This window comes from Elephantulus edwardii, unplaced genomic scaffold (genome assembly GCF_000299155.1).
Source record: "Elephantulus edwardii isolate Elephantulus edwardi_28Jun2011 unplaced genomic scaffold, EleEdw1.0 scaffold00099, whole genome shotgun sequence".
Classification (NCBI taxonomy): Eukaryota; Metazoa; Chordata; class Mammalia; order Macroscelidea; family Macroscelididae; genus Elephantulus; species Elephantulus edwardii.
In genome coordinates, this window is record NW_006399849.1 from 7436538 (window position 1) to 7459926 (window position 23389).

At 38.4% G+C, this 23389-nt stretch overlaps 1 protein-coding gene across 9 annotated transcripts in view; it reads left to right on the top strand.

The window, feature by feature from the left end:
- Positions 1 to 23389, top strand: part of PDE4D (phosphodiesterase 4D, cAMP-specific) — a 2352803-nt gene that overhangs the window by 2309959 nt on the left and 19455 nt on the right. For 8 of the 9 annotated variants that reach the window (XM_006891514.1, XM_006891513.1, XM_006891515.1 and 5 more), the window contains one exon: positions 22574 to 22667. In XM_006891514.1, the coding sequence (XP_006891576.1) occupies positions 22574 to 22667 (94 nt within the window). Of the gene's footprint in view, positions 1 to 16280; positions 16329 to 22573; positions 22668 to 23389 lie in introns of those variants that run through there. The other variant, XM_006891519.1, reaches the window with a different exon arrangement.

The window sequence follows — 23389 nt, forward strand, 5'->3', positions numbered from 1 at the left end:
TGGGGAGGGGAAAAGCATCAGAAAATAGAGGAAGACCATCAACAAGGTCATTTGACACAGTGATTGTAACAATAGGCTCAGGTATTTTAGAGATGCTGAGGATGGCACAGGATAGGGCAGGATTCTGTTGTTTATAGGGTATGTGTCAGCGCTGTATCCTCTCTTCATACCTGTTCAGTCTGTATGCTGAGGAAATAATTTGAGAAGCTGGACTCTATGAAGAAGAATGTGGCATCAGGATTGGTGGAAGACTCATCAATAGCCTGTGTGATGTAGATGACACAACCTTGCTTACTTAATGTAAAGAGGAGTTGAAGCACTTGCTGCAGAAGATCAGTTATTACAGCCTTCAATATCGATTACATCTCAACATTAGGAGAACAAAAATTCTCACAAGTGAACTGATAGACAACATCCTGATCGAGAGGGTACAAGATTGAAATTATCAGCAGTTTCATCTTGGATCAACACTCCTGTTACCAGCCTCAGGAGGGCAGAAGAATGATTGCATTGGGAATGTCTGCTGTCAAGGACTGCTCCAAATTACTGTGGAGCAATGATGTCAGTTTGAAAAGTAAAGTGGACCTAATTCAGGACATGGTCTTTTCAGTTACCTGCTATGCATCTGAGAGTTGAACAGTGAACAGAATGACAGAAGAAGAATCAATGCATTTGAGCTGTGTGGTGTTGGAGAACAATACTGAATATCCTATGGACAGGCAAAAGAACAGATACATTTGCAGAAAATACAACCAGAGTATTCCTTAGATGCAGAGATAGTGAAGCATCATTTCACACACTTTGGGTATGTTACTAGGAGAAGGTATTTCTTAGAGAGGGACATCATGCTTTGAAAGGTGGAACAATGAAAGACAGGCATATCCTTAGCCAAATGGATTGACAGTAACTGCAGCAATGGGCTCAAATGTGTCAGAAGTGATGAGGATGGCACAGGATAGGACAGGGTTGAGCTCTGTTGTTCATAGGGTTTCTATGAGTCGTATTCCACCCAGCGGTACCTAACAACACATGAGTTGTAGTCAACTCAGTGGCACAAACCCACCACCACAAAACGTGAATATGCATTGTCCCATCCTGTAGAAGAGTACAGAGTGAGTTCAGCATAGAGGGTCAGACGAGGGGGAAGCAGCTCAAAGAAAGTGATGCATAAACTGCATCTTGACCTTTCAGGATTCATGTTGGTTGTTAAAGAAGGATTTCCAGGGGCTGGTTACAGCACAGTTAAGATGAGACTTCCTTGGCTGTTTAGCTTTAGTGTCTGTTTATGGGCCAGTAGTTAGTGGGTGTTCAGTAAGAGTGAACCTGCCAGGAGCAGAGTCTGATTTTAGGAACAGAGGCATGTGTGAGAATGAGAATGGTAGATCAGGGCCACATAGCAAAGTGCCTCCAATGCCAGGCCAAGTAGCTGAGAAACCCCAGAGAGCCCTGCCCGTTTATTGGGAAGACAGTAACATGCAAATAACTTTAGAAAAGTGGATTTGGTGCTCATGTATCATCCATGTATCAGATTGAGGGGAAATACTGAAAGCAAGAAGAATCTTTTGGGAATTAGAAAAGTAATGCAGGCTTATACTCTAGGCCTGGAATGGAGAGAATGGAATGGATGAGATGCATAGAACACACATTCATTTCTATGAAGTTGGTTTCACCTCCACTGGGTTTCCAAGACTGTAAATGGCACAGGATGAGACACCTCCTTTTCTTCCAGGTTGCACCTAGTGGATTCCAACCCCAGAAAACTCAGCCTTTGGTCTAGCAGTACAACTCTCTACAGACAGTGCCACTAGATCTCTCTTGCCGGAGTATGTTATCCAGCACTCCAAACTCAAGTATGGGAAGAGAGGTCAATTTGAAATGTATTTGAGTAGGGTTTCCATGTTGCACTGCTAACTGAAGGCACGGTGGTTTGAATCCCCTCCTTCTTCCAGGGGAGAAGGTTTGGGCATGTCCTCCCATTAAGATTTACCTTTCTGGAAAAAAAAAAAAAAAAAAAAAAAAAAAAAAAAAAGATTTACCTTTCTGGAAACCTGGCAGAAAGTTGCCATGGATTGGCATAAACTCAAAGGCCCTGGATTTAGATTTTGAGTTTTCATTTGTGAGGGGAGTGGACAATATGGCAGGGAAATTTTTACACTTGAAATTGGGGTGCAGCTATGGATCAAAATATAAAGGCCCTATGGGCTTTCCCATGTCAGGGCTGGATTTCTGATATAGGCATTACTAGCGTCTTTCCTGCATAGATGTGATGATTGAGGTTCCAGTGTTAACACACTTGGCTACTAACCAAAAGATCAAATTTAGATACTCCCACTGGTACCTCAGAAGAAATGCCTGGTGGTCATAGTCCACAAAATCAGCCTTTGCAAACCCATGAAGCAGTGCTCTGCGTTGACACAAATAGGGTTGCTGCGAGTTGGAACCTACATGTGGTAGACTGGAAATTCCTGTCTTTAAAGCAATTCAGTTTGGTCAAACCAAAATTAGCATCCTTCTAGGGATGTGAGATGCAAATGAGAGAGTGCACAGAAGCAATCAGCACATTTTTGGCACATAGGAGACATGTAGTAAATGTTGGCTTTCGTTGTTTTCACCACGGGCTTCAGGGAAATGCAATTTTGTGAGTTATTAGAAGTGATATCTTGGAAGCTATAAAACCCATCTGTTTGGTTTCTTTCCTTCCCCAATAGACTGTCTCATGTTCCAATCCACATGCTTGCCTCCCTGGCTGATAAAAGAAATGTGGCAGCCCACGCTGTTAATTGCTCACATTTAACTGTGCTTACTCTTGGTAAGAACTGCAGTGTTTCCTGCAGAAGTGGTCAAAGATCTTAATAACTCCTCCATTCATTGCACCTTCTGTAGTAAAAGCTTTTCAGATCTTGAGCCATATTGTGTTTCAGTGCAATCAATGTTAAAGGAGTTTGCAAAGAACTTCTTTTGAAGCTTAATATTAGCCTCACTGCAGGGGGCGGGGAAAGTTCTAAATACATTCACCCAGAAGTGGAATGGATTTGCTTGTATAGCAGTGCAAAAAAATCTGGAAGAAGGCTGACCATGGCTTATGAAAAGTCATAGGCCATGTTTCTGTCTGGAGGTGGCTAGAGATTGTATTAGATGTCCTCACTGGAGCTTTCCAATTTGGCCTAATAACACAGAATCAAAGAATTGGAGTGTGTTTGGTCATTCCTTTCCACTCAGCATATGTCATTATTTTTTCTCTGTCTTATGAGGGGTTAGATTGACTTTTGAGAGGTCAAGTAGTGATTTTGTTTTTCTTTGTATTATTTTATTTTATTTTTCCTTATTGTCACCTAATCCCAGAAGCAAAAGATATCATCGTAAGAATATTTTAAAAAAATTAAAAAAAAAACCAAAGTAATATAAAGAATATACCATACATATAGACATGTAACCTAGATGAGCCATGTCAAGACAGGTCATACTAATTTTAATGAAATTTGAAGAGAAGTAAATGAAATTCTTTTTTAAAAATTATTTTTAAAAACAGTTTTCAGATGTTTTATTGTTATTAGAAAGACATCATAAAAAACATAAAAGCATATCTTACTTTGTGTGAAAATAGTTTATTGTATCCATGAAAGTGGATTTTTTTTTCTTTTTACAATATTTTGGTGCTAGTAATTTAACAACATTCTGATGAACTAGTAGATAGAGAGTTGTGCTGCTGACCCAAAGATGAGTGGTTCGAATCCAGCAGCTACTCTGATGGAGATAGTTTCTTCCTGCACAGTATATACCTCTGAAAGCCCGCTGGAGGGTCAACTGTAAGTTTGACTTGATGACAGTGATTTGAGTTGAATTGAACCCAACCCACTGCTCTTGACTCAATTCAGACTTGTAGTAACCCTGTAGGGTTGCCCATGGGGCTTCCAAGGCTGCAAACCTACACAACAGAACAGCTGGTATGTTTAAACTGCTGATATTGTGAGTTACATCCTCTGTATTACTGGGGTCACAGTGTAAAAATCACAATTTAAAAAAATGTTTTCTTTTGAGTGAACACGGTGGCTGTAATATTAATGACAGTTGTCTAACCTTACATTATATTTTATGGATAATAACCTACATTTCAAATATAGTAAGACTTGTTTTTCCAACAATGTGACAATAGATATTTGAATTACAGAGGAATAGAATAGAAAGAATTGCAAAAGAGAAAATGCTGTAGAAGTCCAGTGAATCTATAGCAGAAAAATTTGCAACACCCCCCCCATCCAGACATTTCCTAGAGAAACCACAGAAGTGATCAGACCTCAGAGAGAAGAGACAGACTATCTAAAGAGGAAGCAAACAACAGTTACACTGACAACTGTTTCATTTTGGGCAGGAATAGCAGCTCGTCTAGTTGGAAGAAATCATATCTTATCTAAGATCCTGACTGCCAAGACCTCTATGATATGTCTGTAGTGGATTTTTTTTTGTTCTGTTTGGATTGGTGTTTTATTTTTTATTGTTTTTTTCTTCATTATCCAGTCTCTGCAGTATAGGGAAACACCAAAAAAAAGGAGTTGAAATAGCTACTGAGCTTGCTTTTTTACTCTCTACCTCCTACACACGGATAAGTAAGCTTTTTAGTAGAATTTTTTTAAAATAATATTTTTGCAGTATAAAAATCAGGCCTTTTTTTCTACAGCACCAAGGTTGGGTTAAAACCACTAACCTTTGGCTCATTCTCTAGCACAAACTTCTTGCATCACTCAGGGACCTGCTAATCCAGGGCTTGGTATATTTGCGTGGCTGCAGGGTAGAACGAAGTGATTGCTCCTGTCAAGAGCACAATCTCGGAAACACCAGGAGGCGGCTGTTCTTTGCCATAAAGGGCTGCTGTGGGTTACCTAGAATTGGTCCTGGATTACACTGGCTAAGAGCCGAACCCCTTCTTCACTCATTTATTGCCATCGAGTTGGAACAACTCGTAGCTGACCCTCCACTGGGTTCACACAGGAGGAGATCGCTTATCTTTCCCCTGCTGAGCAGTTGGTGGGTTCAAACTGCCTGCCTTTGGATTGACAGCACAATGGCAAGACTTCTACCAATGAGTCAGAGTTCTCCTTAGAAACGAGGATGGTCATAGAGCAATGGAATAGGTTGGGAACCCAGAAATCAGCCCATCTACCTATGGTCAGCTGATTTTTGACAAGGAGATGAAATCAGTTAAGTAGAGAAACGACAGCCTTTAAAACAAATGGTGTTGGCAAAATTGGAAAACTATCTGTAGAAAACTCAAGCAAGATCCACACCTCACTCCATATACAAAAACCAACTCAAAGTGGATCATGGACCTAGGACTAAAACCAGGGACTATAAGCTTCATTAGAGAAAAGCTTGGAAGAACTCTAGTAGTACTAATCCACAGCATAAACGGTTTTCCAGGCATCTTGAAAAATCTACAGCCAGAAGAGGATAAAATAGATGAATGGGACCTTCTCAGAATCAAATCCCTATGCACATCCAAAAATTTCTCGAACAGAGTAAAAAGGGAAGCCATAGTCTGGGAAAAAATATTTGGTAATGACCTGTCAGATAAGGAACCTACATCTAAAATTTATGTAATATTCGAGAACCACACCAAGATCAAGGTAAACAACCCAATTGAAAAATGGCTGTATGATATGAGCAGACACTTCACCAATGAAGACATTCAGATGGCCAACAAGCACATGAAGAAATGTTCAAAATCCCTAGCTTTAAGAGAGATGCAAATCAAAACAACCATATCATCTCACTCCAGTAAGAATAGCAAAATTTAACAGAACGGCAAACACTAAATGCTGGTGAAGTTGTAGAGAAACTCGAACCCTTATTCACTGTTGTTTTCAGTGTAAAATGGTGCAACCACTGTGGAAGGCTGTATGGCACTTTCTCAAAAAGTTGGAAATAGAAATACCATTTTACCCAGGAATTCCACTACTGGGAATATAGCCTAAAGAAACTATAACCGCCACCCAAACAGATATATGCACACCCATGTTTATCACAGCTTTGTTCGCAATAACAAATAGTTGGAAACAACCCAGGTGCCCATTAACAAACGAATGGATAGAGAAGCTCTAGTATATTCGCACAATGGAATACTACTCTGAATTGAAAAACAAGGAACTCATGAAATATTATACAGAATGGGTGACCCTGGAGGACATTATGCTGAGTGAAATATCTCAGTCACAAAAGGACAAATACTGCATAGTGCCACTGTTGTAAAACGGGACTGATAAATGTGGGGTTGAAGCGGAGACTGAGGGAGATGGGATAAATTTTGTGTGCTGTGTTAAAACAGGTGAGGTAGAGAGCTATTTAAAAGGGATATATGATTAGGTATTACTGTCATGACAAGAGTCCAAACGAAGGCTGCACAGTGGAGTGGACTTGGGGGGAGGGATTGTATAACAATGAAAGATTTTTTTTCTTTTACTTTTCAAAGAAAAATACGAACTGGAGGGGAGGGTTGGGCAAGAAGAAAAGTGCAGTAATGAATGAATGGAAACCCAAAGTCTCTGTAAACTTTGATTAAAATTAATAATGAAAACATCTTTTTAAAAAAGAAGCACAGATGGTGAGACTTATTTTGAGCATGTTATCAAGAATGGCAGTCCTTGGAGAAGAGCATAATTCTTGGTCAAAGAGAGGGTCAGTGCAAAAGAAATCCTCCATATGGTGGATTGACACAGTGGCCGCAGCCGTGATCTCCAGTACGGCAGTGGCTGTGGACATGGCACAGGGCTGGACAATGGTTTGTTAGGTTGTACATAGGCTCTATGCATCAGAATTGACTGATGGCACCTAACCATGACCACCATGTGATGAGATCCATTTGATGGCAAAGGACATTAGTGCTATGGTAACATTTAGTAAGAAAATGAACACAAGTGGGGGGAAAAAATGATACACCCCACCACCAGATCATCAGTCCTATGTTACTCTTCCTTTAGAACTTCTTTTCTCTGTAAAAGTATATTTCCATTACAGGTGTTTCCTATTTTAAATGAGCATTCTTTAATGTGTGAAAAAAATGTTAAAGCAAGATAATTAAAGAATGATTTTTATTTTCTCTCAGTTGCTCGTTTTTTTAACATATCCACTTGAAGAACCCTCTTAATTTCATATTCCCCTTAACACTTGTGAAGTAGGTTTTCTTTTTTAAATTTTATTTTATGTGAGTGAAAGTTTACAATTGATGTTTTGTTTTCATTCACTGATTCATAGATATCTTGCTTGAAATGGGTTTACTTTTGTGACTTACTTCCTTTCCTGAGTGAGCAAGCTACTTAAGTCAAGTGCAGATCTGGTATCACTAGAGGGCACTAAATACAAATGGATTCAGTGAGTCTTCACTTGTGTTCTTTTTAATATTAATATGGATCAAAGAAAGCATAATCATTTATAGTGCAATACTATATTTTATGAATGTTACTTAAATTATGTAATGCATCAATTTAAAATCATTGTCTCCCTCTAAAAATGTTTTTTTGAAATGTATTTCAAAATGTATGTGAAACTGAAGGAAGACTCCTAAGGGACACTGGTTACTTGAGGTTATTGTATTTAATATCTGGACGTTAACTGACTGTTAACTCAAAGATTTTCCATTATAGTTGAGCTGCTAATGCAAAGACAGGCAGTTTGCATCTACCAGCTGCTCCGCTGCAGAAAGATGGGTAATTTTCCTCTCAGGCGATTTAGATCCTCTGAAAACCTTCTGGAGTTATTCTGACTCCACAGCACATAGTAACAAGTGATTCCAGAGGGGGCTGTGATAGGCTAATCTGTAAGTAGTTGTGCTGCTAACATAAAGATGCACTTCTCTGATGGTTCAAATCCACCTTGTGTTGTGAGGGAGAAAATTGGACAGTCTCCACCTGGGTAATTCACAGCCTCAGCAAAGCCTCTGGAGGGTCAGCTGAGTCAACTGCATTGTGGGAATGGTTCCAGGGAGGAAAGCCCGTGGAGCAGTTCTCTGTAGCACAAAGCCATTTTCAACAATAACAATCTTGCTTCAGAATCCTTCAAGGAGGATTTAGCATTAAATTTAAGCTTCCAGTTACTTGACAATTTTCAGCTTCTCCTTCATACAGATTTACTTCTTGATCAATTAACAACAGGCAGAATTTCAGTCCCACATAGAAGGATGTTGAACAAATGTGCGTGGAATATAGAATAAAAGACTTTTCAAAGGTGTGAGTCCTACCAAAAATAGTGCTAGCTCTCAGAACATCTTTAAGCTTAGGGGGAAAAGTTAAGTATTAATGCACTCCTTTTTCTTTCTTTCTTTTTTTGCCTTTTTAACAGTTTTAGTTTATGTTGGTTTGCTTACAAAGTTAGACATATACTTTTATGTTTCATACTATTTTTCATTCGCAGTTTGTTTCATACGATCATTCCCATGCAGTATGTTTTATGAAATTAATCACCATTGGGCCTTGCCCATCATTACCCTGGCTTTTCAGACTTCCTCTGGAAATGCGCTTCTTTAAAAGGATGTCAAGGATAGTGAGGCTGGTGGAGGCTAGGGCAAGGTTGCCATCTATTGTTCTTGGGATTACTGTGATACATTTCATAATGTTTCAAGCACAGTAACATGAAGTACTTTTGCTCAGAGTGTGTTAATGTCCATAAACTCTAGACTAAATCTAGAACAAACCTCGAGGTACCGTTCACAGTCAGTCTTTTGACGATTTTGGAGTTTCTAAGTGCTCTGGTGTCGTAGCTCATAGGGAAGTATGCTGCTGACTCAAAGGTGGTCTCTCTGGTGGTTTGACTCCATCGGTGACTCCCCGGGAGAAAGATGGACACTCTCCTCAGGTGGGATTGACCATCTCGGAAAACCCACAGTCACGAGTTGGTTCTAACTGACTGGCACTGAGTTTGAGTTGGGGGGTTTTTGTTGTTGGTTTTTTGTTGTATTTATTTGTTGTGGGCTTTGTTTTAATTTTGAGTGATACAAGCAATTTATGCCTGTGGCTTGAGTTCAGAGACGTTTGGCAAAAGAGGCCTGGTTGTTTACTTCTGAAAAACTCAAGTCGTTTTATTGGGAAACCCCAGCACATTTCTACCCTAACACACGTGGAGTGGCCATGGGTTCAAGTCAGCTCCCAGACAGGTCACCTGGTAGTAGAGTACTCAGAAGCCGAATGCCTGGATTCCACATCCCAGATCTGCCACTTACTGCATTTAATATCTTGAACAAGACATTTTGCCCCTCTGAGCCAAAGACATCTTAGCATTTTGTTTGTTTCTTCTTCCGTTTGAAAGAATGCTGTCTCTTTCTTGTCCTCTGGTGCGAAGTCAGTGATGCAAGCACAGATCAATGTGTCAGCAGAATTCTAGAAATCGTGAAACAGACCAAAAAGATTGTTGATTGCTTAGGGTAAGACCTGAGAAAAGGAAAATGAAAAGAGAAGTGGCTTCGAAAAACCCTGCAATGTGCTTTCGGAAACAGACCAAAATAACTGAAAACTGAGGAAATCACATTTTCTTTATACACTTCATTGTGTTTTCATACACACATATATGTTATCCATAAACATATATGTAAGTATATGAAACCATTTTGGCCTGCTTACATTCAGCTCTGGTGACAGAATTTTTCTGGATTTCCTTTCTCCCATATCTTGGTTCCTACAGCACTGTTTCTCTCTTTGAGGACTTCTCTGTCTTTTTCATTTTGTACTTTCAGGTATGTTAATCTCAGTGTAAGATGGGGAAACTTGTGGCCTACACCCTGCCCAAAAGGGAGCTATGGTGGCCTAGTGCATAGGGAACTGTACTGCCAACTCAAAGGCAGTTAGTTCAAATCCACTAGCTTCTCTGTGGGAGAAAGATAGACAGTATCTTCTGTGTGATTTATAGCCTCAGAAACACCTCTAGAAGGACAGCTATGAGTTGGTTCCAACTCAACAACAATGAATGAACCTGTCCTGGGATCGAATCACAATGGTGACTCTTTATTTCAAGACATTGTAAAGCCATCAAAGGGAATTGGTGGTGACTCAGTGGCAGAATACAGCAAACCCAGCTTATTCTCAGCCAAATATTTATGAAAATCACCCTTGAAATCCTGTGGAGCAGCAATTGATTCCACTGTGTATGGAACCAATTCAATGGCAACAACACTGGAACGATTAGAGCTAAATGAATCTATTCCTGGACACATACCTCGTTGTCACAGAGTTCACATAAACCAGGTTGCGTTACATGATTTTCATGAAAAAATTTAAGCAGAGCCTGCAATAGTACACTACAGGCAAGTTACTGAATAGTTAAAGAGTGTCTATCTTTTTTAAAGTGGAGATCATGGTACCTATTTTATTAGTCACTGCAAAGATTAACGAGAAATTTAACACTTTGGAGGCATAAAACCTAAACCAAAACTCCTTCCCATAGAGTTGCTTTCTATTCTGAGCAATCCTGCATGATGTATAACTGTCCCATAGAGTTTCCAAGCTTGCACTCTTCACAGAAAGCAGACTGCTGCTCTTTCTCCCACAGAGCAGCTACTGGGTTTGAACCACCGACTTTATGAGTAGCAGTTAGGTGTTTAACTGCTGCAGTTTCAGGGTTCCTTTCTTAGTGCATGTTGTTATGCTGTTGTTATGTGCATTAGAGTTGGAGCCAACTTAGAACTGACCCTGGTGGTAAATCACATTAGAGGAGATTGCCTGTCTTTCTCCTACAGAGCACCTGGTGGATTCAAAAGGTCTGCCTTTAAGTTGGTAGCATAATTCTTTATCCACTAGGCTACCAGTGCTCCCTTATTGCATAGCAGATAATAAATGCTGCAAGTTATTATCTTATTATAGCGTCCTCATTAAAACTCCCAGAAGCAGAATCTGACTCTTAAGAATCGTGTCTGTCAGACATAAAATTCCAAATTTCCATTCTGGACTATTGTACCCTGTGTAAGTATTCTGCAGGTTGCAGCTTCGGAGATAGAGGAAGGATTTTCAGTTCTGTCTGAATTGGAAAGTGAAATAAGTTTTAATTTGACTTAGAGATTTAAAAATTAAAAGGCTGACTTCTTCTTGTCTTAAAAACCTGAGTGAGATTTCTGGGCTTTGTTTTGCTTTTTTTGCACTAGTGAACAATCTGCTGTTGACATCTTGCTCGGTACATAGTTGTTACGTGGCGGTGAGTCTTTGCCATATGATAGCGAACTCGTGTGGGAGAGTGTAGCTGTGCCACCTTGTTTCCTTGACTAGAATCTTGACAGCATCAGATCTCTAGGTCTTCCTTCCAGAAAGCTGCTGAGTGAAACTACCAATCATATGGTTGGCAAGCAAGTACTTAACTGTTGCACCACCTCACAACAACCAAAGCAACAGGACTTTTGGGTCCATAGTAGTTGCTCAGTAAAAGTCTTGAATGAATTCATCCTCTCATTTACCAAGTAGGGTGTAGCAGTGGCTGTTGAAAGGAGGGGATACTTCCTGAGTGTGTCTCTGTATCTAGCTATTTTTTATGTAAGAACAAAATCTTTGTACACTGTTTCATCCACCCCAGATTTTTTAGAAATGTAGTAATCTCAGTATAAATTGAAGGAAGATTGTTGTGTTACATTTGAAGCCTTTTCCAATGGTCATTGGATGTTTTGGGAAGCATCATCTTTGTAAATCAGTGCTTCAGTATTCATTCCCATGTCACTATCACATTCATGGCATCTCTTCAGATCAGAAGAATCACAGCAAACACAAAGCATCTGCTAAGAGCTCTACATGCTTGCTCTAGTTTGCACTCATTATTGAACCCTCACAACCCCAGAAGGTGGGTGCAGTTAGTCCCATTTTCCAGGTGGATATACCAAAGCATAGGGAGCCCCCAGTGGCTGAGTGATGGAGCACTCATCAGCTCACCTTATGGTCAGCACTGCTGGGAATGCGAATAGAAAGAAACAGACTGGAGAAAAGGATATTTCATAAGACATAAAACTTAGTAATGAAGTCAGGGGAAGGAAGAAACGTGATATGTACAGGGGAGACGTCAGCGTCACTCAATAATTCGGTTAGGTTATGTGTATTAAACATCTAGTAGAGTCTGATTCACACAGAACACCTGTTAAATGATAGGAATAAGTCATCAATTTCAGTCTGTGGTCCTTGAAGAATTACTGAACCGCTGACTGAAATAGGAACGTTATGTTAGGACCTACTTTAAATAGAAAAATTGACTCATCACCTTTGAAAAAGTTAGAGGTAACTGGTAGAACACTGAGGAGGAGAGAGTGTCTTACAGTGACCTGGGAGTACTGGTGTTCAGGGTGGAAATGGCCATTGACGAGTGTGGTCCGAAGCCAGAGTCTCCTCAGACTAGAGGTTGAATGGAAGCAAGCCTGATGAGGCGTTGTCAGAGGACAGCCTCAATGGGGGGTTGAGGTTAAGGAGGAAGAGAGCTCAAACAGCATTGAACACTTTCCAGACTTGAAGAAAAGCAAAAGACCAGCAGAAAGAAGAATGCCTCTGTGTTCTTCCAGGGACAGTTTATGTGGAGTGTTGTTTAGTTTCTTTTCTTTTTTTTTTTTAAATAGCTTTAACAAATTTATTCTTTTATGGCTTAGAATGCTAGCAGTCTAAGTTTCGGGTATGAGTTTAGGGGAACACTTTCTCTTTTGGCTCTGGAGGAAACTCCTTGTCCCATTTAACACCTGTGGCTTGCAGATTAGTTGAGTTTTCCATGTTTCTCTTCTTGTTTTTTTATTAATTTCAACGAAAGTTTAGAGACACTTTGGATTTCCATTCATTCTTTGTTTCACTTTTCTCCCTGATCACCCCTTCCCCCCTCAGTTCACTCTTCTCTTTGAAAAGTAAAAGAAAAATTCTTTCATTGTTATACAATCTCTTCCCCCAAGTCCACTCCACTATGCAGCCTTCATCCTGGATTCCTGTCATGACATATATCCCTTTTAAACAGTTCTCTCCCTCATCTGTTTTAATGCAGTATACATTATTTATCTCCACTTCTTCAGTCTCCCTCAACCCCTGTGTCAGTCCTGTTTTACAACAGTGGCACTATGCAGTATTTGTCCTTTTGTGACTGAGATATTTCACTCAGCATAATGTCCTCCAGGGTCAAACATTTTATATAATATTTCTAAAATGATTAAGGAAGAGTCTGGATGATGTGAATGGTCGACATGCTCAGATGATAAGAGGAAGGTTAGGGGTTTGAGTCTCCACAGAGAAGCCTCAGAAGAAAGACCTGGCAACCTAGTCCTGAAAAATCAGCCATCAGAAACCCCATGGAGCACAATTTTACTCTGACACACATGAGGTTGCCCTGAATTGCTTAAAAATGAACGCAGTAGATGCGCACCTCCGCTCAGGATTTCAGCAGCACAAGACCAAAAGAACGCCTTAAATGAAGAGTCTAAATGAATGCGTGTGGTGGTGGCGTTTCAATAAGTGAAGTGGGAAGTGTTTTGTTCTTTTGGATATATGACCACACTGTTGGTCTGAACGAGTGCACTACTAACAAAAACGTAAGGCAGGTGAGACACTTAGGCAGACATGCTTGAAAGGCAGGGAGTCTACAGAATAACCATAACAGAAAGTCACAGAAGCCTGGAGTGAGCAGAGACTTCAATATGGGCATAAGGTAAATGGGCAGAACTTTATGCTAAAGTAGGTAGTGCAGCAGTTAAGCACTCAGCCACTAATGGAAACATTGGCAGTCAAACCCACCCCGTGGTTCCACGAAGGCAAAAGACCTAGCGATCTACTTCCATTAAAGATTGTTGTTGTTAGGTGCCATTGAGCCGACTGTGACTCATAGCAACCCGATGAAGAACAGATCAGATCCTTGCCATTCTTGAAGTCCCCGCCATGCTCAAGCCCGTTAGTGCAGGCACCATGTCAGTCCACCTCCTCAAGGGCCTTCCTCCTTTTCCAAGCATGATGCCTTTTTCCATTAACAGTAGCCTCCTGGTAATATCCTTAAAATATGAGACAATATTTGATCATCCTTGTCACCAAGGGGCACCCAGATTGCTCTTCTTTGCAGACAGAACAAGAAAACCTTAAAGGGACAATTCTCTACCCCTTGTGGTCCCTATGAATTGAAAAACTACTGGACATCACTCCCCAATAATAGAGTGAAAGCCAGATTTCATATGGTGCAATAAATTAAGTAATATGGTCTTTCCATTTTGTGATTCTGGCCTCTTTGTCTATGCTTCCGACCTCATTCAAGAATGAGTTCTTGATTATATTAAGGAGGTAGGACTGGAGTGGGATACAGGCTGTACCCTATTAGAAGATATTACCCAGGCCACCACTCTTAGTTTTCCTGAGGGTATAGCCCTGAGATCCTATTCAAGAAATGTGCCTCTGAAGTTCAGTGCTTGTTCAGCTGGGGCAGTGAACTTAACCTGATCTAACACCTCTGACACAATCAAGAACAGACAGCCTTGGCCTGCAGCCTGCTGGTTCTTCACCAGTTTCTGCAACCACGTGCCTCAGCCTTCATCATCTGCCATCGAGTGAGCCATTTCTCTGTCAGCTTTTTGTGTTTCTGTGAGGCTTTTTAGCCAGTTACAGGACCCAAAGACCCAAAGTAGGGGTAGGAAGATTGAAGGAAGGAGGAGAGGTTATGTCGGAGATGGTGGAGTGGTACAGTTTGGACCTTTGGAACATTGTTAACTCTCACTTTGTAGGAATTGTTGTTGCTATGTGCATTCCAGTTGGAACCAACTAATAGCTGAGCCTCCTGCGGGTTTTCTGAGGCAGCAAATTGCAGTGAAGGCGATTGTCCTTCTCCAGTGGAGCAACTGGTAGATTCGAACCCTGTGCCTTTGAGGTTGTAATGCAGCTTCTTACCACTAGGCCCTCAGAACTCCTTTTATAGGAACTGGTCTTTTACTAATCATTGTGAAAGAAGCTATTCATGCATGTCCGTTCTCTTACATAAAAACCTCTTAGCATAAAAAGGAACTGAATGGTTCTGTCCCTAACTCTAGTGGAAGTGTTTTCCTAAAAAAGAATGTCACACAATTTGATGGGTAGAGGAAGAGGTGGGTTAAGGATATCGATTCTTTAGATAATGCTCCTTGTAAAAGGCCTGATTATTCTTGAGTTGATTCTGTGCTTTCTAAGGTCGGCTCGTAACCCTTTCATAACTCTGTATCATAAACATGTCCTTTTGGGATTAAAGAGATTCTGAACTCTGCACAAAACTCTGCAGTCTTTAACCACACACCATACATTAGCTTTCTTACCCTATTTTGGTTTGGGGTTTTTTTGTTTTGTTTTTTCCATCAAATCGGATTTCTAAATTACCCGAGTCCTCAGATATTTAAGGTTCTAGAACCTCAGGCACTATTAACAGAAGGGGCTACAGACAGCCGTATCAGTCACAGCAGATAAAACAATATGGCATTTGTTTCCATGGACATTGCTTGTGCTTTATCGTTCCACTGTGTTTTATATGTTGGGCAGAGGGAAGCTACTGTTCGGGAGATGAAAAGGAGGCGGCAAATCAAAATGCCTGATTGCTGTTCCACCACAGCTTTTATTTTGAAGGAAACAAAGGGAGAATATTAAGAGGAAATAGAATATGAATATTTATAAAAATGCACCACAAATCATTGGCCATCCATATTTCAAAATCGGCTGCAAATATTCGAGCTTTTTGCAGTTCTTATTCATTTCTGTGTAAAGGGAAATCCCATTCACGTTTTCACGTGGCAGCCTGTAGGAATCCCATTATTTAATGGATTATACCGAGCCTTGGATTGGCCCTTGACAGCCAATCAAAAAGCCTCCTGGGATGAGGCCACGCCCCTCCCCAGAAATGCCCAGGGATGGCTTGCGATTGGTGTATAGTTGGGGGGTTTGTGGGAGGGGTCTCTTGTCACTGTTCACGGCTTCCCCGCAGTTCCTTATTTGGTAGCTTTTGACAGAACTGGTCTTTCTTGCAGCTAAGCATCTTGACATACATTATTCATTAAGCCCTGGAGCTCAGGGAGAGAAAGATGCAGACCCTGAGATCTTTAGATATTTCTTTATCACATGAATTCTCTTTATTCAGAACAGTTGTTGAATTCTGTTCCATTCTGGAGTTTTACAAATGGCATGTATTCAATGGGAAGACTGCTCGATGGAATTTAATGCGAGACTTTCTGATATCTACTTAATTACCAGAAAGCTTTAAAATCCTTAAAGCTCTGGGAGCTTGTGGAGCTTGTTAAAATATCAAGGTTTTGAAGATAGACAGATTTTAAAGCTTGTAATCTATTTATATATCAATCAAAAATGCCTGAAGTAAACTATTTACTGTCAGTGTCTTGGGGCTACATAAAGGTAAGAATTATTTCACTTTTGCAAACTCTTGATTACTCTGATTACATAATGGATAGTTTTAATGAATTATGCTAAAAATCTGTGCTTTCAGAGCAGTTTTCCTTCGTGGACATAAATTAGAAAAGAAGGATCTGATTTGAGTGGTCTCGATTAGGAGAGATTATATAATTTAATAGATATGACTTGCATGTTAAAAATCACTTTTTACAGTGTGCAGTGTTTCTTCCATTTGTTGATAATATTTAGATTACACCATAAAATATCAATATAATTAAAAATAACATGGTAAGAAATTATAGGCCCAAATTATTCATTCCACTTTATGGGTTCTAGCTAGTTTGTAGCACTTAAAATGTATAAAATTAATTTCTGTATCTCTTTTGAAAATATATATTTTTTTTCTGGAAAGGTATGTTTTGTTTTTTACCTTTCATTTAAATCTCCAAAAGATATTAAAAATTGACATTGCATGGCTATTTGGTGGTGCATTACTGTAATGAAAACCTGTCTGTCTACTTGAAAGACTGGAATATTGTAACTTTATATGATACTGCTACTTTTATTAATCACAAAGTACAAATTAATGCACTGAATTAATTTAATGTCCTATCATAATACATGATCTTATCTCTGCAAATGTAAAAAAAAAAACCTGAACAAAACAACCCAGCCATATTTTTTCAGCTCAAAAGGAAACATCTCTTCAGAATTGAAGTTTATTCTTGAATATTTAAACCAATCGCACACTTTTTACATTTTCTTTCTTTCATTTTAAAGGAAAATGTCCCCATTGCTGTGAAATGTACTTGAATTCTGAGAAAACTTTATTTCCATTTTAGTTGTTAATCTTGCATTCCCACCTCTCTTTAAATACGTGTATGGACCAGGCATTTGCAGTTATTTTGTAAATATATACAACTTTGATCGGTTGGATTTTGCTAAGCATTTGTGTAAAACATTAGAAAGAAAACCTACCATTTCTCAAGCCATCTATATGAGCTTTCAGTCAACCTTTATTTTCTCCTTTTAGAGCTTCACATGTGCGTTATAATTATGAACAATACCTAAAGGAACTTAAGTGTAGGATTTTAGTACTTATTTTTAGAGGAAATTTTTGCTGGAAAATTTTGTTTTTAACACTAGGCCTTTAAAGGCTGTAAAGAAGTATAGGTATATATAGGATTTGTCTATATTTTGAAGAATTTCTTTTAATATTGACAATGCCATATTTATTCAAGCAGCCAGTGATCTCCCAAATTTGTAGTACAGCATATTCAAGTGATTTTTAACAAAATATTGGTCAAATTGATTATGCATTTTCCTAATATTTGACTTATGCCATTTTTTAATTACACACTAAGGGGCTAAGTAGTATCCCCAGTAGCATGTTGGAGTGAATACATGCATGCCATGATGTAAGAATATTAACATTTTATTGTTTTATTTTGGTCCCTTAATGATCTTAAATGCAAAATATAAATTGCAAAACTATATACATCAAAATACAGTATTCACATTCACCTGCATTTTCACTTTATTCTTGCTGCACCTATCTGTGCGTAATGAGAACAAAGGATTTCAAAGCACTTGCTTCAAAATCTCTTTATTGTTTCTTTGTTGCAATCATATTTTTATATGTTGCTTTCAGACTGTTAAATGAAAAAACAGAATAATTTACCAGTCAAAAATAATTGCAGGTAGCTCTTAACTGAGTTTTCTGCTTTTTTTAGCCTATTCTTTTCAAAGATAGTTCTACGTATTTGTTGGGATTTTTCCAAAATATATTAAGATTTTTAACTATGTATTAGGAAAAAATACATACTATCTTTTCTAATTATATTTTTACCCTAGTGATAATTTTATGTAGTTATCCTCAGAATTAGATAGACATCATATAAGAGAAATTTCACTTAGATTTAAGAATGTTAAATGGTTTAGCATTGTTCCTCAGTATCCAGCTGTCTAACCCAAACAAATTGTAAGATCACCTCCTAATTGCTGAAACACAGCTGGTGATTTCCATGGCTATTACTTTAGCTTCTTAAGATGAAAAGCTTTATATCAGTAGCAATAAAGAAAACCAATTTTCATTCATTTTTACATGTGACCTTGTATTATAACTTAACAGGCTCTGAAAATTATGTCATTAAGAAATGCTCTGTTCTTGCTTCCTTGGAAAGAGAATGAGATTCTTAAAATATTGATGCTTCCAATTATAATAAAGAAAGCGTGGACTTGTTAGAAGCATCTCAAAGTTGGTGGAATGTGCAGTCTGTCATTCAGCCTGTACAATAATAGTTAGATTCCTTTCACTTGTATTTTACCTGAATTATCTGTACAAGGTCACTTATTTTGATGAATTGTGAAAGCAGACAGATGGAAAATGAAACTTTATTTGTTATGCCCTTCACAAAAATGTAGTGATGTATGTAGCCTGTCTATAGGTAGCCAGCATACACAACTTTCTGCTTATGCAAATGGCACCGTATTCCTCAGTCCCAGATTACTTATCAGGTAGAAGGTGTCTTTGGAAAACTGGGTTCCTGTCTATGTTCTTCAGTTGCCCTCCTCCCCAGTTAATATGGTTATTTCGTTAAGAGGTACATAGAGGACAGTTGGACCACATTTTTTATGTCAATTGCTAAGAGAACCGGAAAGGTTGAAGATTTTCCAATTTCTCTTCTTATACTGAGGACTTTGGTCATGAATGGACATAATTTTTAATAGCAACGTTTAGCTCACACACAGCATGAACTTTTCGAAGTCAAAGTGAGATGCTTCATCAAATATTTGTATAACGTACTTAGAAGATTGCTGTTTCTCCTAGAGTCAAGTGTGTATGTTAAGCAAGGGATTCTTTACCATCAAGGCATTGTGCATGATATTATAGTTTCTCAATGGATGGAATCTTGTTTTCTAAGTGAATATAGCCTTAGATCCTTTTGATAATCATGACTGAGGAGCTAGATATTTAGATACATGTTTTCATGGTGATAGTTATATAGTTAGTAAGGCCTTCATCTCTCCATCCCTGAAAACCCAAATAATGTCACGTATCTACTATGTGTCAGGCTAATGCATTGTAAATTTGTAACCTATGATTTACCTCAAAAGTGAAAACTTTGTCCAAAAAATTGGCAGTTTATAAATGTCTTCGTACAAGTGTTAGTAGTTAGAAGGCGCCATATTTTCTTCTTTTAATATGCCAATTATGATGTGTAATGCTGAGTGAACACAAATAACGATAGATAGATGATAGATAGATAGATAGATAGATAGATAGATAGATAGATAGATAGAGATTTAGTGGTTTAGTTGGAAGTAATTTATGATGCGAAGGTATACAGTTCAAATCCACTAGCTACACTGTGGGAGAAAAATAGGCAGTCTTCTCCCGTGTGATTAACTGCCTCTGAAAACCCACTGGAGAATCAGTTATGAGTCTTTTCTGGGTTGATGCTACACAACAGCAACACACACACACACACACACACACACACACACACACACACACACATTGTTGTTGCTGTGTACCGTTGAGTCAGATTGAACCCATAGCTGACCCTCTAGTGGGTTTTCAGAGGCAGACAATCTCACAGGAAGAGATTGCCCATCCTTCTCCCGAAATGTACATAACATATACACACACAGAGACATGTGTGTGTGTGTGTGTGTGTATGCTATTCAATACCAATTTTAAAATTAAAGATTGACACACAAATGTAACAAAAAGGCAGAGAAGTAAATATAGCTACTCTGTGATTATCATTGCATAATAAGAATACTTAAAATAACAAGAAATTAGGATAGTGCAACAATGAATGAATGAAAACCCCAAATCTCTGTAAATGTTCATTAAAATTAATAACATTTAATAAAAAAAGAGGGAGAAGAAAATGAATCTCATGTTTCTATGTCTCAGACTGGGCTCCCTAGACCTTTAAATTAACAAGCAGAGAAATATGTGTTAGTTATGGCCAGTTTTTTGACTGTCGGAGATGGTAATATTCTCTTCTTGTCATATCAGATATCTGCTAGATATTGTTAGTGTCCTTCATTGCTCTTTTGTTGTCATTAGATGCCATCAAGTTGACTCTGACTCATAGGGACCCTGTGGACAATGGAAAGAAACCCAGCCTGATCCTGTGCCGTTCTCACCATCTCTGTTGTGCTTGTGCCCATTGCTCTAGCCACTGTGTCCATCTCCTTGATGGTCCATCCTTCTTTCATTGATTCTTGCTTTACCAAGGGAGTTCTGTGGTGCAGTCAGTGGGAAGTTGCACAGCTAACCCAAAGACAGAGCCCCTCTGGTGGTTTGAATCCTCCAAATGCTCCAGGGGAGACAGCTGGGCAGTCTGCTCCCCTGTGCTTGACAGCCTCTGAAATCCAATGGCAGGTCATCTGTGAGTCACATCTGACTCGGTGGCAGTGAGTTTGAGTTTTTGAGTTCTGCTTTACCAAGTGTGATTTCCTTCTCCAATGACTGACCACTCCTGATAACATGTTCTAAGTATGTGAGATGGATGAAGTCTCTTCATCTTTGCTTCTAAGGAGCACTCTAGTTTCAAGACAGATTTGTTTCTTCTTTTTGGCAGCACTTGGTATGTTCAACATTCAAAGGCATTAGTTCTCTTTCAATTTTTCTTATTCGTGTCCAACATTGACCTGAATATGAAGTGACTAAAGTCATCATGGCTCAGAGGTTGTGTACCTTAGTCTTTAAAGTGATATCTTCACTCTTTAGTGATTTGACTGTTAAGTTCTTGTAGCTAATCTAAATGATAGAGAATGATGACTTTGCAAATGATTTGACAGATTATATTAGGTGAGGCTATCTTAGTATTTATTCAAAGATACAAGAAGTTTTTAAAAATCCTAAATGAAATATTGAGTTAGAATCACAACTCAAACTTAACAATAAAGGCACTTACTTTCCAGATATAAATACAAATTCATGCTATTTAGAATTTTGAATACATTTACTAGAAATGGCCTAGTGGCAAGAAGCTTCTCAGCAGTCCCAAAGACACACGGTTCAAGGCCACCAGTTGCTGCATGGGAGAAGGATGGGTAATCTCCTCCCATGTCATTTACTGCCTCTGAAAATCTCATGGAGAGTTAGCTGAGTTGGGTCCAACTCACTGTTACACAATAATATGTACTAACAATGACCTTGTATAGAAAAAGAGAAGTATTCTTTCTGTATGTTAGAGAAATACTAAGATATATTCAGAAGGTCCAGTGGAATATTTTTTTTAGCTATAGGATGACTGCTTAAGAAGTAGAAAATATGGGAAGCAAGATACTTTCGAGAGTACAGTATTTTGATAATGTCTAGTGATGGCTGTGGGTAGATGACAGTGTTGCTTTGTACTTAAATGGGCACCATGGCACTCATGAAATAGACTGAAATAATGCGCTAGTGAAGGTTGACATGTTTTCAGTTTATTTGATTTAGGGAAGCATATTGGCAAACTAAGTGGATATCAAAACAGTAAACTTTCATTCAAAAAATAACAAAAGGAGAGAGCTCTCGTGGCCTAGTGGCAAGAAGCTGTGCTGCAATCCTAAAGGCCCCTGGTTCGAATCCACTAGATGCTCCAGTGGAGAAGGGTGGGGGCAATCTCCTCCTGTGCCAGTCAGATCCGATTTAACAGTACACAACATTAACTGCAACAAAATCAAAAGGAAATATTAAATGGTATCTATCCAAGCATTATATCCAGAGTTCCAGAAGAGTACTGAAATGAAATGTATTCAGTTGTTCTTTGTTTTAAAACACTTTACACTCTCACCAGTACACATAGTTCGTTTATGCTAATTGATAAAAATTTAAACAATTGATAAAAATACACCAGATTGTATGCCCTTTTGTAAATATTTTTTAAATTGTTTCCTTTTTCTTTTAAAACCCTAATAAGGTGTCTTAATTTTTATTTCATCCCCCTCTTAATTAATGGTTTTGCATAGCCTCCAGCCACTTGTGGCTGCTTAAATTTAATAAAATTTATGATTCACTTCCTTATTTCCAATAGCCACATTTTAAGTGTTTGGCTGGTGGAATGAACACCATACGTTGTACAACTTTTCTGTCATTGCAGTAGGTTCGGTTTGGTGGTGCTCGTGGGAAATTGTCAAGACAATTTGAAAATGTGTTGGGCTTATTTTCCAATGTCTTATTATTCTTATATAAGAGTAAATTTCTATTTCATCACTTAAATGACCTTTTTCTTTCTTTTCTTCAGTTTAAAAGGATGCTTAATAGGGAGCTCACCCATCTCTCTGAAATGAGTCGATCTGGAAATCAAGTGTCGGAGTATATATCAAACACATTCTTAGGTGAGAATAACAGACAATTTTTAATTTTTCTTTTGAGGTATTTGCTTTGGGAAGGGTACAGACAGCAATTATTTTTAAGACCGAACAAACATTAAGAATTACATCTGTTTTCCCATAATTAACCATTTTAATAGTTTGAAACTTTTAGCCTTAGAATCTCAGGTAGCATTGCATTTTATAATTTTTTCATTTTTATTCAACTTTAGGGATTAGCTGAATTAAACTGCCAATGTTTTCAAAGTGTTAAACTGTAAAATATATTACATCTAGAGATCTCTGCCCACTTTCACAAATACATGTTCACTGCCAAATATTGTTGTATTTTGTGTGTTCAGTGATAAATTTAATTCAACTATCTAAACGTAATTCTGCTAGAACAAAGCCAGCCAACTAGTGAAAAATGCAGTTACTGAAGAGAACTTTCAAAACAAAAAATTAAAGAGATGTACTACAAACCTCAAACTACAGAAATAAAGTGTAACACGTATAAAAGTCAATGACTTGAACATAGCCATCACTTAATTCACTTTTAAATTAAATTACTATAGTATCTAGTTAGGACACTCACCAAGTGGGCATGTATTTGAATAAGGTAGTGAATTAGTATTAAAACGAAGGATTAAAAGAAGATGAAAGGAATATACGGAGTCATTATATAGAAAGGAATTGGCAAATACAGAGGAATTTAAAGAAATAACATATGAGCAAGAGCCTATGGTGAT